The 18,739-nt window shown below is 40.3% G+C and overlaps 1 protein-coding gene across 2 annotated transcripts in view; it reads right to left on the bottom strand.

Annotated features, from left to right (window-relative positions):
- The window catches only part of LOC120736214 (aryl hydrocarbon receptor nuclear translocator-like protein 1), a 31,524-nt gene extending 15,054 nt beyond the window's left edge, over positions 1 to 16,470 (bottom strand). Inside the window, exons 1-7 of one of the 2 annotated variants that reach the window (XM_040036202.1) lie at positions 16,330 to 16,470; positions 7,723 to 7,901; positions 4,343 to 4,406; positions 2,256 to 2,403; positions 1,804 to 1,824; positions 1,549 to 1,581; positions 223 to 252 (exon numbers count right to left, since the gene is read on the bottom strand). In XM_040036202.1, the coding sequence (XP_039892136.1) occupies positions 223 to 252; positions 1,549 to 1,581; positions 1,804 to 1,824; positions 2,256 to 2,403; positions 4,343 to 4,388 (278 nt within the window). In that variant the 5' untranslated portion in view covers positions 4,389 to 4,406; positions 7,723 to 7,901; positions 16,330 to 16,470. The other variant, XM_040036211.1, reaches the window with a different exon arrangement.
- Between the last annotated feature and the right edge of the window lie 2,269 nt (positions 16,471 to 18,739).

Below are 18,739 nucleotides of genomic sequence, written 5' to 3'. Positions count from 1 at the left end.
CCATGTAAGAGAAAGACAGCTTGGCTTTAGCAATTAGGTTTGCTTTTACAGTCCCCTTCCACATAATGCTTGGATCTATACACTTCAATGTATAAAGTTTCTTATTATCAGTGTGCACAAAGATCTCTCTGTCCCCATCCACAGAGTGACATTTAATTCATGCAAGGGAGCTTAGCAGGTAAGGGGGAATGGGAGAGAGAGAAAGAAAAGGAGTGTTTATACCTGGCATTCTTAATCCTGCCCTGTTGGTCACTGAAAAGACAAACAGAGAAAGAATTAGAGAGAGAAATTAGAGAGGACTGAAGGGTTTGATTGTTAAATTAATGCGATAGCACATACTTTAAAAGGGCAGCAAGAGGGCAAATCTGATGACTAATGCAGTACAAACATGACACATCTCTTTATCTCATATTTACAGTTAGGAAAAAGAGCAACAACAAGGAAAATGTCCACTCCACTCTACAGACACACCCAGACGATGACTTCATAGTACATGCAAATGATTCCTTGACTTTCCAAAAACAATTAGGACGAGTTAAACTAGTCTAAAAAGTCAGGAGACTGACTTTATTTTGAGATAAAGCATCTCTCCAAACTCGGCGTTGTCTGTGTCTTTTTTGGGTTATTTCTGCTAGTGGAAGATTTGTCTAATCCAGTGTGTGGCGAGCACTTAGTTCAGTAAAACCAGAGGGTTAAAGTAATACATCCAAAGCCCCTTAAGTTGCTATGTAACGTGACTACGTCATTCACTCTCCTTCAGGCAGCACTCCCTACTGCACCCCCAGCTGAACTGCAGACAGTGTCTGTACAGTAGTGAAATGGTTCTCCTTTGGTGTCACAGTGCAGTGTGCAAGAGATTTTCCCCTGGAGAGTAACATGCATTACAGCAGCTGTAGTAGTTTATGATACTTTTCCTGTGCAGCTTATTACATTCATTCAACTTTGCTTTAATTTTATGAACATTTCTGCGAAAAATTATTTTAATACACCCATCACTGCCTTTCTTTCCCTGTTAAGTGAAATTAAATTGCACTGATGACGTCCGATGCAATAAAATGATCGAACATGCAGTCCTAACATGGTGAAAAACTCTGACGTGTCAGATTTGGTCATATAGATCATGGCAAAAGTCCTCGTGCCGGAAAACTTAAACATCTTTACTGGGTGTTTATTACCCGATCGTTCTCTACTGTGCTCTAAAGGACAAACCTTGGAATCTGTGTAATATTCAGAGCAACATGGATTTTTATTCTAGTAAAAGCTGCTGTTGTTAAAAATAACATCTCTCAATACTCTGAGCAGCATCCAGTGTAAAACCTCCATTCACCTCCTCTGTGTTTATGTGGGCACTGAAACATCCAAATACAGATTTCTGAGATTCACAAATGTGAGTGTGAAAACACGAACGTTATGATTTGGCTCAACGGACCCTTTAAGTTGAAATCAACAGGGAACCCAATCGTGTCAGAAGCAGGTTATTTCAAGAGCAATAAACAGACACATCCAGCAGATTAAAGCTCTATCACCATGGCAATAATGGCGCCTTACCTGCCCAGTTTATCTTTATCTGGGTCCATGTCGCTGAGAAGGAGAAAACAGGAGATATAAGTTTCAGCAAGACCACAGGAACACATTCAAATAACCAGAGCACTTCACAAAGGGTTCACTGGGTTGAGTAGGTTTGCTTTTCAGTCTGTTCAATATTTCATGGTGCAAAAGATTATGTGTGAGGGTTCAGTGGCATTTCAGGCTGATTAATTGAGTTTGCTAGATCTACTAACATCGAGTAATGTTTGAACTTACTCAAATGAGAAGCCATCAATTCTGCAAAGAAACACAAATTTATTAATCAATTTTTTGTCACTGAATGATTCAGATCATTATGTTTTTTTTAAACAACGTGTAAAGTGTTAGCAACATTGGCTAACAGTGTTTAAGGACACAAATGTTATGAATATTGTAGCACACCTGCACTAATGAATGCAAAAGACTTTGTGTCTCCATAATCAGACATGGTTAATAAGACCAGAAACACTGAGTGTATCTAGTCATTTCACTTTATCACTTCTTCCCTTAATTCTCAGTCTGTATATTTTTCCCCTTTCTCTGTGCACCTTACTGTCAAGAATAAATTCAAGGTCTATTTATGTGATGTTACAGTTACCACTGCTGGTAATTCAAGCGGTAGTAGCAAATATGTTTATATTACCAATAAAGTGAGCATTTGAGCTTCTCTTTCTTCCTTGTCTACTTACTGGTAGTCGGTGGTGCTGCCTTTCCTTTTGCGGGTGTAGTCCATGCCAGGCGTGCTGATGGAACTGGAGATGAGGTCAGTGGAGCTGGGGGACATGAAGTCGGTCATTGTAGACGAGATGTCCATCCTTTGGTCTGCCATCAGGTCATCTGCACGGAACAATGAGACACTGAGCTTAAAAACAGACATATCTGTGTGCGCGGATTTAAGGCCTTTATATACAGAGTGTCACAAAAATAAATAAATAAAAATAAATTAAAAAAAAAAACACCAAGATTCCATTCTTTTGTTGTAGGTACGAACTGGTCGCGTAAAGCGTATACACACTGAAAGCAGTCTGTTTCTGTGAAAAATGCACTGCAAAAGTTGGTGTTTTTCCTTCATTTATTTGTCACCGTATTTGTGGCTTTACCAGTGCACAAGTGTTTCACCAAATTTAAAAAAAAAAATACTACGTACACATTTTTAGTAACCATTTTTATTTCACCGGCTGCTGAAGCTACATAATCTTAAGACAAACTGGCAACCTAGTAAACCACACTGCCAAACCAGAATAACAACAGTTGACGACTTTCTTTGTTGTGACTCTTTCTGGGTGACTCTGCAGTGGTTATCAAGCCGCCTGCCTTCACAGGGCTCCAGATGAGGAGGAGTGACTGCTGTGCCACTGCTGACTGAGATCACAACACTCTGCGTGGTTGGAATAATTACATTTGTCCCACACGAGTTGGTGGCTGTGTGAGTCTATAACTCATATTCATAGCAAAGAGTAAAACAAAAGCTCCCACTCCTGTATGAGACATCATTGCGGCTATATAAAGCTCTTGCAGTTTGACCAAGTAAATGTTATTTTATTCACTTATTTATTTTTTAAATTGAAGGACAAATGCACATATTTAAAAGGGGACCTATATATTGTTTTATTGGTGTAAAGATTCTTAAACCACAGTCTGTTGTTGTAGACAGCAAACCAGATGGATGATGCCTCTGGCACACATTTCAAAAATCCAAAAGGACTATCCAGCAGTTTCAAATACAGCACAATAAACCAGCAACTGTCATGATTGCCAGATTAGTTCAACAGCTAAACAAACGTATCAGCTGCTGTTTTGACAATGTAGCACAATTACATGAATAACCGAGCTGACGCTAATCTGACACGTAAATGTATTAACCAGGGGGCGTTAAACAAGCTGCTCAGAAGACAGAACCGGCCAGCAAAAACATCCAATATGGTTCCCTGGATGGCACTGCAGAGTGTGAAAATTTCACCTCATTAATATCCAGAATTGTTCATTAAATGTAAATCATGGCGAGGTAACGTCAGCGTAACAGCACTGACAAACGCTGAGAAATTGCTTCAATCGTAGGAGGAAAAAAAATGTTTATTCATAGACGAAGGCAGGTAATTATGAAACAGGTTTGCTGCCTTAAAGATGTTTTCTGTGGTTCGTGAACTAAATTTTTAAATATTTTTAAGACAGGTCTACTTCACTAATAGAAAATGAATGGATCCTACGGTTCATACACAAACACATTCTTGCTAAATGACAGCTGCAACATAAGGATGAATATTTCCCCAGAAATATAAAAATCCATTTGCAAATCTAAAAAGGCTCTTGTGCCAGATTTCAACAGACCCGTGTGCAACCTTGTTATTCAGTCTTTTGGTGATTAAACCCTCTCTTTTAAGAAATAGCTGCAATGCAGGTGTCTGTGTGTATTAGAAGCTAAAATAAAAGAAACAATCCACTGTTTCTTTGCAGAAGAAAATATAAGCAACACAGAGCAGACAGTCACACAAATGTAGCATGCATATGCATGCATAGACCGAAACTACTGGGTCTAAGTATGTAAATGAACTGACAAATAATAAGCGCGACATGTGCGGGATTACTCATATTATCCGTGCTGACAAGAAATCACTATAAAAGGTCTGAGGTCAAGATCAAAGCGGAAATACTGTAGTTGTGAGAAACGGAGGTGACTATCTGCACAGACCTTTTTTTCAATAAAGCGTGCACACTTAATTGAGAGATGCACAGAGGGAAATACTAATTTATTTTTTTTAGGAAGGGCCAAACTCACCACAGATGTTCATCACAGCCTGTGTGTTAAAATCATCTCCTTCCATCCACTCTGGAGCCCTCAACTGTGAACACACAAAAGCAACACTTTAAGATGGAATCATTCTGAGAATCTGCAAAGACAAAAACAAAGAAATCCCAAAACAAAGAAAATACAGACAGAGTAACTGTTGCCTGGACACATGCAGCAAACATCGTGTCATCTGGGTCAAGTGTGCAGGCGCAATAAACAGGAAGCCACTATTACAACTGCATGTATTGAAATACTGTAAGCTATTTAGGTCGCACCGTATCAGTTACATGACACATAAATCAGACTGGTTGAGATGTGCCATGTGTATTCCAATTCGCCAACTACAACCCTGGCAAGTGTTTAAACTTCAGAGATGATGAAACCTTGCCAAGTGACTCTGAGCTGACTGAAGAAGGCATGTCGTTAACAAGAGTTCTTGCTTAATTATTCAGTCATTTTCTGTAAAGGTTTCGATTAGAGTTTTCGAGCACATGCATGCGCAAACAGGTGGCATGACTCATCAAGAGCCACACTAATGTTTCAGAGGAATGGGTGAAACCCCCCCCCAAAAAAAAAAAACAATATAAGCAAATGTATTTACTGTGAAGCCTCTAAACCAGGGGTGTCAAACTCAATTGCACAGGGGGCCAAAACTCAAGGCACACTTTAGGTCGCGGGCCAAACAAGATAAAACATTTATTGAACATGTTTATGTTTTTTTTAAACATAAATATGAATAAAAACAGACAGGAATATTATTCCAGATTAAATAAACTTAAAAAAATAAACTTTAACTTTAAATATTTTGCTCTTCATAAAAATATATCCTGTCAGAGAAATATCCTGTTCATAGAAATATGAACATGCTGCCAAAAACCCCAGAAAAAATAAATGAAAGCATACACAAGGTTGGAGCCGCATGTAGACGGAGCTGGGCACTGCTTCAGGAATGGAACTAATAAACTTCGCGGGCCATTCAGTGTTGTACTTTCCCTTGAGTGTATCATTACACTGCAGCTCCATCTGAATCTGCACAGGTGCAGTTCAGCAAAGTCCGCTGACTTGGTTCAACATTACTTGGCAACAGGGAAAGTGAGGCAGGTTGCACTGGTGCATTTGTGACAGCTTCACTTGAAATGCCTTCACCGCATCATACATGCCATGTCCATGAACTGACAGATTTCCTTGCTGAGCTCAAAAACTCTATTGAGAATTTTTATCCCAACTCAGCCAACGGACCTCTGTATGATGGCATGTCGGCAAACTCTGAATCCATTTCCTACATAAAAGACTAAAATTGACGGTGATTTAAACTTTTAGCTCAGATAAAATTTACGGTTTACGTTACGGTGATTATTACATGCTCCATTTTTAGGACTTTACCACACAGCCTTTCCTGGTGTATGATGCAGTGATATGCTGTTAACTCACCGGTACAGTTCTCCTCCTGCATCTTTACTCACAACCTGCTGACTAGTTGCTTTTTTCACCGCACAACACTGGCGCACCATCTGTTGTAAGTCCAACAACTTTGGCCCAGGGCAGTTTCATGTCGGTTACACTTTGACATACGTTTTAAAAAATGTCTTTTCCTGTCGTTGTCCCGTGCATCGATTTAATGTTCAATATTTCCTCTCCAAGGATGAAGATGGCCAGCTGTGCAATGTCCATCATGTCTGTACTTTCATCCACAGCAAGAGAGTATGCGATAAAGTTTTTGCTTCTTTCACACAACTGTGTTCTTAAATCAGTGGCCATCTCACAAACCCGATCAGCAATCGTATTTCTCCTCAGGCTCACATTTGCCAAAATCTGCGTTTTGTCTGGACACAAGACGTCGCACAGCTTCATCATGCAGCTCTTCTGAGTGCCGGGCTGATTTGGCTGTCTCCTCTGCTACAATAAAACTTGCTTTCACAACAGCTTCACTTTGTGATTTTGCTCTGGTGAAAAACATCTGCTGAAATGTCAGATTCTTCTTTAGCTCTTCTACTTTCTGTAGTTTCTGCTCTGCATTTAGGTTTTTCCAGCTATCCTGACGTTTTGTCTCGTAGTGCCGTCTTAAATTAAATTCCTTCATTACAGCCACATTAGCTCCACTAATAAGACACACGGGTTTACCAGCATGTCTGTAAACATATATTCCGTCACCCACTGGCGCTGAAAGGCTCTGCTTTCAGAATCAACTTTTCTCTCCACCATTGTGAGCGGCTAGCTTCGCAATAACAGAAGTTTGACTTGTTTGAGGCGGGAATGTTCCCAGTTAGCCTAGCGTTCAGCAAGGAGGCTGCAGCGCTGCATTATGGGATCTGTAGTTTGTATATTATTAGCGCCTCATATTGCCGGGCCATGCATAACAATAATAGTACATCTATATAAAATAATCTCACAGGGCCGGATGTGGCCCGCGGGCCTTGACTTTGACACGTGCTCTAAACGAACAAACCTTTGCTATTGAATGAGTTTGCCAAGTAAATGCACTATTCATACAGCTCCAGGTCAAAACAATATTTGCCTCAAAGAGCTTTATACTGTAAGCTAAAGACTAGAGAAAAGCAAAGAGAAACCCAAAGATCAGATCATCCCGTACGGTTAAAGAACGCCTGTCAAAGAAGTCCTTTGACAGAAAGAGACCTCCAGCACAACCAGGCTCAGGGAGTGGAGAGGTCAGGTGAAATAGAGGACAGAAAAGAGAAGTAAAGCGGAATCTCTATCTCTCACTGCAACTCAACACCACAAAAAAAGGAAGTAGGCATCACCTCGTTATTCAGGAGTTCAGGATACGAAACAAGAACAAAACAAAGACAAAAAAAAAAATAGATATTCGATGCCATTATCTATTCACTCAACCGCAAGCGGGTGTGTGCACTAAACCACTTGTTCAAGGCCAAGCATACCATTTAAATTTTTTGCAATGGGAGTGCTGTGTTTTTATAAGATGCTAAAAATGTCCGCAGCATGTGGAGGCGGTGAGCCTTTTTTCTGGGGTGAATGCTGATAAAGTTAAACAGCAGTCAGCCGGAATCAGATGCATGCAACATGTCACTGCTCTGAAAACATGACTCCTTTAAAACCAGATTTAGTCCTTAAATTGTGTAAGCAAATATTACAGAGGTGTATTAATACATAAGTTCACTGATAACTTAAATTGAACCAAACACTACAAATATTACATGGAAATAAAAATACATAAATATCACATTTTTAATGTCACAATTATTCCAAAGCAAATGCTGGCCTAGTTTTCAAATATGTTAATTATTTCTCCCACTAGAGCACTGTGAAGGAGGACTCCTTGGTTCAAATTCACATATCTGAAATATGAGTAGGCACCTCCTACAGATGGCGTGCAGAGCGGCTTCAGTTACCTGGACAGGAAACTGGAACAGGCTTCCTGGACGGGCCTGGTATCGTCTGAATCAATCTGGTCTGCTCGGTTGTGATCTGGTCTGAGTCTGGTTTGATTCAGCCTGACCTAGTTTCATCCACTTTGAAGTGGTCTCCCCTCATATGATCAGATCCTTAAGCAGCTGGGGCCCGTCTACATCTGCAGGGGGATGAAGAGAAATCTGTGAGTCAGGTGCAAAATCAATCTGTCGCCAATCTCTAAATGTAAGCAAAATGTATTCAAGTAACACACTCAAAATCCAGGGCTAAACATTCATTCTGGTACGAGATAAAAGCCAACTACAAGTCACATTCTGCAAAATATTTCCTCATTAGTCCCAGCAAATTAATGAATCACTTTTTGGAGTATATCTCCTGCACAGATTCAAGCTCAGTTTCATTGTCAGTAGCTTTATATTAACTGGATACATTGCTTCAGAAAATGCCTGAGTGATGGAGAGATGGGAGAAGCGCAGCACATCAAGGTGGCAACACGGCTGCCAACATAGACCTGTATGAGATTTAAGAAAAAGTATTTTCCAACACAATGAGCTACCCAGCTGTTCCCACTGTGCTATAGAAATGTGAGGAGTAACTGGGTAAAGATTCTACTTTACATTTATGAAAATGTCAAAATGACGTCTGTGTGCAGAGAAATGTGAGGAGTAACTGGGTAAAGATTCTACTTTACATTTATGAAAATGTCAAAATGACGTCTGTGTGCAGAGACAAGTTACGGAGAAAGATCTTTTCAGCTTTAGTCAACAGGTGTATCCATCAATTCCAATCTTAAGAGTGTAATATTAATGAACCTTTATTAGAAAAAGTAGATGAAGATAGATGTAGAATGAGTGCCGATCGGGTTCATAAAACAACTATCTAATTTTCAGTAACAACACAATGTGAAACTCAAGATGCAGGCAGGAGAGTACTAGGTCAGGACGAGCTTGGTGAGCTCTTTTATTGGGACAAAGCCCTGGGCTAGAAGGGGAAAACCACTATGTCATGATTGAGCACTGAAAGGAACTGGTGCTGGAGTAAAAAGTGGGTCAGCCAATCTCTATGGTCTCTAACCAGCCAGCCTCGATTTCCATCCACCACCTACTTCTACTTCATCAGTGAGTCAGCAAGGCATTCTGCTTTGATTCCCTGTTGAACAGGGAAACACCCACTCAGACAGTCAGGAAGCAGGCAGAAAGCCCGTTCATACACGAAAGACGCATCCAGCCGGCAAGTCAGCTGCCAAATCTCCCAAATACTTCCACCATGGCCAGTGATGGAACGTTTTTGTAAAGATGTGAAAAGATTTTACAAATATCAAATACACTACAAATTAATACTCGATGCTTCAAACAGGGATGAACCGAAACCCTTGCACTCTCGTCTTCTCTTACCCAGAAATATCAAAACTGTACACTGGCTTGTGCAAAGACCTCTGGTCAGTGAAATAAAATGGAATATTTTAACGACTGTTATTATATCCAGCTTCCTGTGAGATTTAATAGTTTCAACCCCAACATGAGTCACTTAAAAAAAATTTTAAAAAATTATTACAGCTTTCAGAGCTCCACAGATGGAATCTGCAAGCATGACATAATTCTGTGGGTACTTGTAATGTGATTTCACTCAGCATTAACTCTTAACTGGTGACTTTTAAACTCATAAAGCTTTAAATGTGTCCCTTTTGAATGACAAATTTAATTTAAAAAAAAAAAAATCAAACTCACAGTACAATACAATCCTTAGGACAAGCATCACAATACAGGCAATTCTGAAATATGCAAGAGACTACAATAAGTTGACCTGTAAAACAACCTGATATACAGGTACAACTATGTCAGACTTTAAGTCCCTGCACACTCACACAGGTGTTTTCTTTTAATTCTATTCGTGGGTGGAGCTATTCTGGGAATTTCTCTACGTGAGGTCACCAAATCTTACGTGCATAGTTGGGGTTTGTATTGTTGCAGCAGTCAGGGTGTAACAGCCTGTCTGCAAGGATGTGAAAGGGTTTACTGCATAGATTGAGTGCAGTGTGCTCACATTCAGCTTTTTACAGCCAAGAACTAACTGTGTGCCGAGTTTGAGTTTTTCATCATCACTGGGCAGGTCTTGCCAAACGATAACAATCCCAGCTACATTTCTAAACAAATGATAAACAACAGATTTAAATTTAAGCACTGACAAGGAAGTAAAGTCTGGTTGTCAAGTCTCAGGGCTCAACAGTGCTGACCCAAGAAGACCCTAGCAGCGCTGTATGTGGAAATTATAATCTCAGATTCAGGGCAACAGGTCCAAGTAAGTGTCTGGATATGCTCGTTATCTAGAAAGACCTGTGCTTCTCTGGCAGCATGAGATTGCGCCCTGTCCAGCTGAAAAAAAAAAGCACAGGTCAAGGTGCTGCTACAAAAATGGCCCGAGTACAGGTTGGAGCATTTCCATTGCGAACAATCAGATCACAGATTGTGCTCTCATGGATATGCATGGCTGCTGATCCAGCTGGGACACTCATGCAGCCATCCGGCATGCCAACAAGTCCAACCTCGGTTGATGGCGGCACTCATGACAATGCTGTGCACACACTGCTTTTTGTGTTCTGAGACGAGTGAGAGCAGAAATATATATATTCTGTTCTTGTGCTGAGTAACACAGCAGTCATTACTGCTGTTATTCAAATACAAAGGCATAAGCTTATGATGGAAAAAGTAATGAATTAATACTCTACAGCTGGAGAGTGTTCAACAGGGAAAACGTCACATAGTGCCCAGTCTGTTGTTACATAGAGCGAGTGTCAATAACTGCACCTTAACTGAGAGACATCTCAAATGGCAAAGAGATTATGCAATCACTCAAGCCAGTGCTGGTGGCGACAAACAACATGTGCAGCGACAAGAGCGAAACCAACTTTCACTTTTGAGTGACACAATAAGCACCGATCCTCTTTCCTCATAGTAATAATAGACCCCATCCATCAAGACCCATCACAATGATATGACAGCACCAGCAGCCACAGACACCAGTTTTAAATCTTTGCTTTTCTTGTTGCCATGATATCTGAAATCTACTTTGACAGAAGGCAGGTAATTATTATAGATGGCCATGACATTATATTTATTTATTACAATACAAAGTAATAAATAGAAAGGCCATTACTAAACAATAGGGCTGCCACGATTAGTCGACTAGTCACGATTACGTCGACTATTAAAATCGTTGACGTGTCGTTTGAAGCTTTGTAAGATCCTGAAAGACGCAGGAATAAGTAGTAGGATTTAAGAGTGTAATAACAGACTGAAACAGCAGATGGCAGCACTGCATGTCCAGGGATGCCAGCTGCCGTTAAACCCCAAAGAAGAAGCAGCAGTGTCTGGTTTCATAGCTGTGTCCAAATTTAGCGGCTGCATCCTTCGGAGGCCGCATTTGTAGGCCAATTACGTTACAGCAACGTGGCGAAGCCTGTCCAAATTCGAAGATTTGCCCAAACGTGGCTGAAAAATGCATCCTTCATTTCCCCAGATCTGAAGGATGGGTCGGGTGTATCCTTCGTGGCCCAAACTATTCCAGAATTCATAGCGTGGCCCAGCCAATTCCAGTTTTCAACAATGGCGGCAGCTACTTAGTTTTAATATTACTCTTATTACTATTTCTGGGTCACAAAATAAACTTTTAACATATTTTCAGGGGAGAATGCAGCTGTGTAGCTTCAAATATCTGCTCGGTTTATCAAGACATCACACTTTTGCAAAAGTGTTCCGACGTTTTCGGAGACGTCTGTTACCCACCAGCTCGATAACTAGAGGGTTCAAGGCTCACTAGAGCCGGTGAGAACGGCAAACTCCCGGGACATCATTTTCAAACCCGCCGCAGTCTTTCGCTACTCAGGTTAAACATGATATAAAAGCCACTCAGATAATTTAAAAATGTTATTGTTTGGCTTTTTTTTTTTAAATGTTTTATTTGTTCCTCAGTAAATCGGTTTGGCTGAGATTAAAGTTATAGTTTTTACACAGCTGAATAAACGTCAAACAGAGAACTGATTAAACAGAAGTGTGAAATGGTAGAGAATTTACTCCAGTGTCCTGTTATATTTCACATAGAAAGAAGAGATGGCCGAGTTTATTAAACTCCACCAAGACAATCTGAAAAATTCATTAAAAGTTTAATAAACTATCATCTTGTCTTTATTTTTAGTTATCACATACATTAAACACTTCAAGCTGTAAGCTAATGATAGTTATATAAGAGCAGACGCATGCTGGTGCAATAAGCTGTACGTTTTACGTCTAATGGATGCATGATCTGATTAGTCGACTAATCGCAAAAATAATCGGTGACTAGTCGACTATCAAAATAATCGTTTGTGGCAGCCCTACTAAACAATACAGTGTCCATCATTTTATTTGACAAAGTTATTCACAAGAGGAAAACATTCATAAAATCTTCACAAAAGTGGTCGTCCAAGCAAATTCACCCCAAAGTCAGAGAAACTTCTCAGTTAACAGTTAAATGTTAAAATTCATAACAGTAAAATTAGAAAGACTGAACAAATACAGCTTATTTTAAAGGGTTTTCAAACACCTAATCTCTCTAAGAATGAACATGGCGAATGACTTAGATTAGCAAAATTACATCTGAGCAAACCACATGACTTCTGGAACAATGTTCATTGGACATTGAAAATGTCTGGGCAAAATCCACAGCACCACGTTTGTCAAAACCAAACTACAGCATATCGGCACAAACACCTCATACCTGAAGGGGTGATGATGTGGGCACCTTGCAGTAATTAAGGCGACCACGAGCTCCTTTGTAAGCAAAGTATTCTTGAGCCCAATGTGAGGCCATCTGTCCCAACAAGCTACTGAACCATGGGGTATACTCAGTTTTTACTTTAGTTTTTGTTAAATAAATGACAGTGCAATATGTTGTGAGTTGTTCCTCAACACAAACTGTATTTAAAAATTTTTTTAGAAGTTGATGAGGACCAGATGATTGTTTATTATCTCCCTAACTTGAGAATTGAAAAGAGGGTGTACTTTATTTTTTCACTTGTGACTGTAAGTCAATTTTGAGTACAAAAGCAGTAAATAATTTCCATCCACCTAGCAAACCCTTCTTGTATACCTCAATTTCACAGTTGTACTCAACGGCCTGTTTAAGGTGGTAAACACGTTTCTTGTTTCCACATGTAGTGGAAACTATTTTCTTGCTTATTGTTTTGCATATTTATAAGCTGGCATTTTTGGTGGAGCTTGTTGAAGTAGCTCCCTTTATAAACACTAAATACATGTCCCACTTTGTGTTGTGTATGCCAGCAGAATAAATGTATGGTGTATAGAATAGGACAGCTGGGTTAGACTTCCAACACCCTTGTGATTCTGATCTGGACAAGCATAAGAAGATCGATGCATGGATGGATGCTTCGAATCCCTTATGCAATCTATATGCAATGGGGAATAATGAGCAATATGTGCAGAAAGAATCCTTGGGATTTCAGGAAAATTGACCAATCAGGCCTGATAATATACAGGCCTGAAAAACCTGCATATTTGGAGACCAAAATTAGTCCAGCCAAGGATAAGGTTAAGTTTCCTTTTAAACATACTTAAACATACACCTGAGAACATTTTGTTTTTAGAGAAATTAGATTTTAATTTATTTAATATCAGGAAAAAAATTACATTAAAATGCATTATTTGAACTACAATGGAAAAAATTGTTTTTTTATTTATTTATTGTATTTACACGAGTTAAAATCATTTGGCTTGTTATCTCTACTTGTGTCTTTTTATTTAGATAAACACATTTATTGATCAATTTTCCTTTCAACCCCAACAATTCTTTACCTTTTCCCTTTTTTAAACCACAGAAGCTTACAGGGGAGAAATAAGTAAGTGTCAAGCATCGTATCTTCTTAGTTACATGCAAGGGTTTCCTGATGGATGTGGAACCTCTCTGTTTAGTCAATGGCATGGCTCGTTAGGTTTGTCCGGCCAAAGCATATGGCCAGTCACTGTGGCCAACATCTCCTATTGGGAATTAGACAGGAGGCATCTTTATTAAACTTGGCAGGGTGCCTTGGTTACATCCATCCATTTTCTTAACTGCTTATCCTACTTAGGGAAATGGGGTGGAGCTATCATAAGATCAGAGGCGGGGTACACACACTGGACAGGTTGCCAGACCATCACAGGGCCGACACAGAGATAGACAACCACACAATCTCTCACCTGCAGTCACAAGTAAACTCAACATGCATATCTTTGGACTTTGGGAAGAAGTGGGAGTACCCGGAAGAAGCCCATGTAGGCACATAAAGAATGTGTAAACTCCACAAAGAAAGACCTCAGCAGATCAGAAGATCCAAACTTTGTTGTGAGGCATCAGCGCTACAAACTACACCTCCATGCCATGTCCTTTATTTATTATTATTCATTACTGACAATGCTATTCACCCCTTAAGAAGGACATTTTCAGTAGCTCTCATACATTCACCTCTAAATAAACTGTGTCCCATAATCTTATTTAAGCAAGCCTCACCAATTGGAACTTTCCTTGAGCACTTGTGGGCTCTTATGTTGAAGAATTATCCAAATGAATATTCATTACAATGGTTAACAGGAAATAACAGCTACATGTGTAGGATCACAACTTAAATCTCATTAAAAAAATATATATGTTTAATAAGTTTACTAAGGTTGCCCTAAAATAAGGTTTTAAAAAGCTTTTCCCCCCACTAACGTTATACTTCTACCACAATATTAGGCATTGAAGAATTTTCCACATACATTTTAATACAAGACACTTTTAGTGTGACAGTCTCTCTCACATAATTACTTAGAATGATCTCTAGTTAATCTAAATTAGCATCCACATAGTTATGACAAGAATCTTTTTCTCTATAACGTTTTATATCATACAGCTTCCTCATAGAAACCAGAAGTTTGTCATCTGGCCTTCATGATCAACAGGATGGTTAACTGCAACCCTTCTGAGTCATCACAACAAATGTCTGCTGTAAAAATGTCTTTGTGGCTACATATATCCGTACTGATAAAATCTGATATAGGTTGCTACCTGGCTAGAAACAAAAACAAAGACACAGTCTGAAGTTCACAGCAAGTGCCTTTCATGTGGTGAAACAGTTAATGGATAATCTACTCAAGGCAGGGATGAGAAACTACAAAAACACAAGGTGCACCTGTCAAACTAACACACGAGACAGTAATCCAACAAAAAAAAGATTAACAGCAAACTGCCTTTAACACAACATCCAAAGGTTTAATATGATGTATCCCCAAATAGATCCATAAACCCTGTGTACTAAAAAAAGGCTTCAGTGTGGTGAGAGTGACTCAGATGATGAATCAACAGTGACAACCAACTGTTTCCTATCCTGCTCAAGACCATTTCATATCCTCCCAGTCAAAACCAGCTGGTCCTCAGCAGGACCCGCCTTGGTATTCTGAAACCAGGTATGACATGCAAGGAGACCTGCATACTCATTGGCTAACACCTAAGCCTCCTGTCTGTCTCTAATAATGACAGTACATTAGAAAATGGATTTGACGTCTTACTCAATGTGACCTGAAATTAGTTGCTGTGCCCATAAACACATGAGGAAAGTGTTTATTGATGCCAGGCCAGAGGGCTGTTTTCCCATAGACTTATACAGGACAGGAAGGCTTTTCTACAACCACAGGTATCGCCCTCTGGTGCTCATTAGGCTTGCCAGCTGACATCCCTGGGCATTAGGCCTTCTGCACTTGTTTCACTTTTAAGCCACGTCCACCCTTTATGATGCCCAAGATGTGTAACAACAAACAACTAAAATCGTCACTCACTCAGCTTTCGAGCGGTTTGGTTAGGTTTTGTTTCGGATTTTATATTATCTATCACACCCCATATCCTCCTGCTTAAATAATACACTAATTACATGCATAGTATAACCACAACCCAATCAAATAGTCTTTGATCAACCACAGCAGAGACACCTAGCGGTGGCCACATTTCCACAGCAAGTGCATACACCGTCGCGATACTTAAGACAAGCACAGGTCTCCAAATAAATAGAAGAATAGCACAGTACCGTTGAGGCCTGTGCAATGGAGCAAGCAATGGAGGCTTTGAAGTTACCGGAGCAGGATAGATGCTGCTGAGTATACCCACCAAGGCCCGTTTTACACAGCTAATGCGCTAGCACTGGAGCTTTACTCACTTGGGTCACGTTCAGTTAATAAACTGAAAGCCACTGACCGGCACTTACCCACGCCCGAGCTTCCTCTAAGTCCCGGCGATTCCTGGCACCACTTAAACCAACCCCGCCAAACTAAAGGCGTTTTCCGCACTTTTTGACCATAACGGCATTTCTCCCCCGTCTGCTAACATTAGCATACAGCTCACTGCTAGCTACTGACTGTCAAGACTTGGCCAGCAAAGCTAAAGTCCCTCCTCCTGCTCTAGAAAACCACACTGACATGACCACAGCGCTGGGAAAACATCGACGATATCCATCACAGACTGAAGCCCAGCAAAGTCACACAGACGCGGCGTCAACAAACATATCCTCGTTCTTGTGTTATACTTACAAAAGATCCAGGGGGACTAATCCATCCATTGAACGCCGCTGGTAATATGTAATAGCAACACACAGAAGTGTGACATAAACGATTTTCAATCGGTGACCCAGTTTCTCTTCACCGTCATGCCTGTCGGACCACTAACCTAGTTTTTCAACCAATAGCGTTTGCCCTACCGTCGTAGGTGTCCTGTCAGCCAATCAGATGCGAGTTCAGGCTGGGAAACAATGACCGACGTGCTCGTTAGCCAATGACGGTCGGAGATGAAGGGAACGCAGACGCTAGCCGTGTGTGAGCCGTAGGCCCGAGTCCAATCCGTCCACTGCGCCCTCCCACTTCGTGACGAACCTAACCTCTCTTCTCATTTCACAGGTTGTCCTGGAGGTTATTCTGCTCCGTAACTAGTGTTCAGAAAAAAATCCCATTTAATTGAATAATTTTTCATCATTTTAGAAAAAACACTAATGTACTTTTTATTCATTTTTTTTCTCTGAAATTTTCATTTACTACAGAAATATTTGCTTAAGACGGTGGCTTAACTTGATGTGACATATCAAGTCCTTCTCAAGTTCCACAACCACAAATGTAAATTTATGACTCAATTTTTCTTGTTTGTTTATCACGAAGCTTCATTTCAATTATTTGATTCTGTTTTGTTATATTTGGTCTTTCTTAACAGCCTGAAATAAATTTTATTGAAACAAAGTTTGTAGATCCTGGAGTCCAGACACCACACCAAAATGCAGATGTAAAAAGGTGAGCAAGAGACACCAAAAGAGGGGAACAGAACAAAAGGAATTACTTAACCTAAGGGATTTTCCTATTTCTCTCATTTCTGCCTCCTCTCTCCTCCGTTCTTCTCACCGTAATCCGAAAACACATTTCATTACACATTTTGAAGGACATTTCAATTCCTAAAGTGCATTTGGTCCAGTAACGAATTGGGGAATGACATGGGACTCAGTATACCACTGATTGTTCCTCTTACTCTAAATCACAGACATTAAGTTGGTGCAGCATTGTTACTTGTGTGAGTACAAGAAAATAATTATTATAATATGATGTGTTAAATTTGTTTAGATCACAGGAATAAGGAAGGATTGGTCTGTGTTTTAGTTTGGCTTAGCTGTAGGCCTGAGAGTGTGTGTAATTGTTTAGAGAGAAAGGAATTTATGGACACTGGGGGTCTGGTGTCATAAAAGGAGACAGGAAGCTACAGTTGGGGGTTGCTGATGCTGATGCTTGTACCTTTAATAAAAATGCATAATTGTTATAACTTAGAAGTAGGTTTGCAGGAGACTCTCCACATGCTTATCTGTAAATGTAAAACAACAAGAGGCCAATGGCCCAGTGGAGGCAGAGTGGGGGTCTCAGTGTTTGTAATATGTTAACTTGTTTTGTATGTTGTCTAAAGGAACCTGGTGTAGCTTGGGTGAGGAGATTACTTTTGACCGGCAGGAAGTCACAGACACACACGCACACACACACACACACACACACACACACACACACACACACACACACACACACACACACACACACACACAGTGCTTTAACTGTTACGCACCCACACCCACATGCACACTCACTCACGTGCACACACATACACACGGGTACGTGCACACACAGGCGCTCACGTGCTCGTGCATACACACAGACACACAGAGTTTGCAGCACACCATGGGGGTTTTATGATGGGGTCACTTCTATAAAGCTGGCTGTAACTAACAAAGAGGTGGAAGATTTGCAGAGGGACACCGGCCTTGCACGTCTTCCCTTCTAGAAGATGCATGCTTAAATGAAGATGAATAAAGATGAATAAAGGTTTTGTGAAATAACTACTGAGTTCTGGTGCCGTCTCTGGATGCCTGAGGAATAAAAAGAACTGGGGTAAAACTGATTTCGTAACACTTGAAACTATGATAATGAAACTAATTGTGCAAAAGAAGATAGTGGCTTTTTTCAGGTGGGTGTCTCCTGTACTTCAAAAGTTATGAAGGTAAAAAAAAAAAAGAAAGAAAGAGCTGGACCCATTTATATAATATACTATATACACTATACAACCCACCTTTCAGAAGTAGTTAATTTAATATGGAGTAACTATTTTCTGGAATTGAGACATTCTTTGAGATGACGTTCAAGTAGTACAGAGGGTGCAGGAAACACAGGCTGTATCCCAATTCAGGGTCTGCAGCCTTAAAGGCCGCATTTTAAGGCCGATTACGTCACAGCGACGCGACGAAGGCTGCTCGAAATGCAGCCCTCAAATGTATCCTTCATTTCCCTGAATTTTAAGGATGTGGCAGTGTAGACTTCATGGCCCAACATATCCCAGACTTCATAGCGCTGCGGTGGGTGTGGATAATTTTGCAGAAAAAAAACGGCTGAATCGGAGCGGCCAAAGAGTAAACTTTTAAAA

Source organism: Simochromis diagramma, unplaced genomic scaffold (assembly GCF_900408965.1).
Source record: "Simochromis diagramma unplaced genomic scaffold, fSimDia1.1 OVJJ01000333.1, whole genome shotgun sequence".
Lineage (NCBI taxonomy): Eukaryota > Metazoa > Chordata > Actinopteri > Cichliformes > Cichlidae > Simochromis > Simochromis diagramma.
This window is presented reverse-complemented; position numbering and strand designations above follow the sequence as displayed.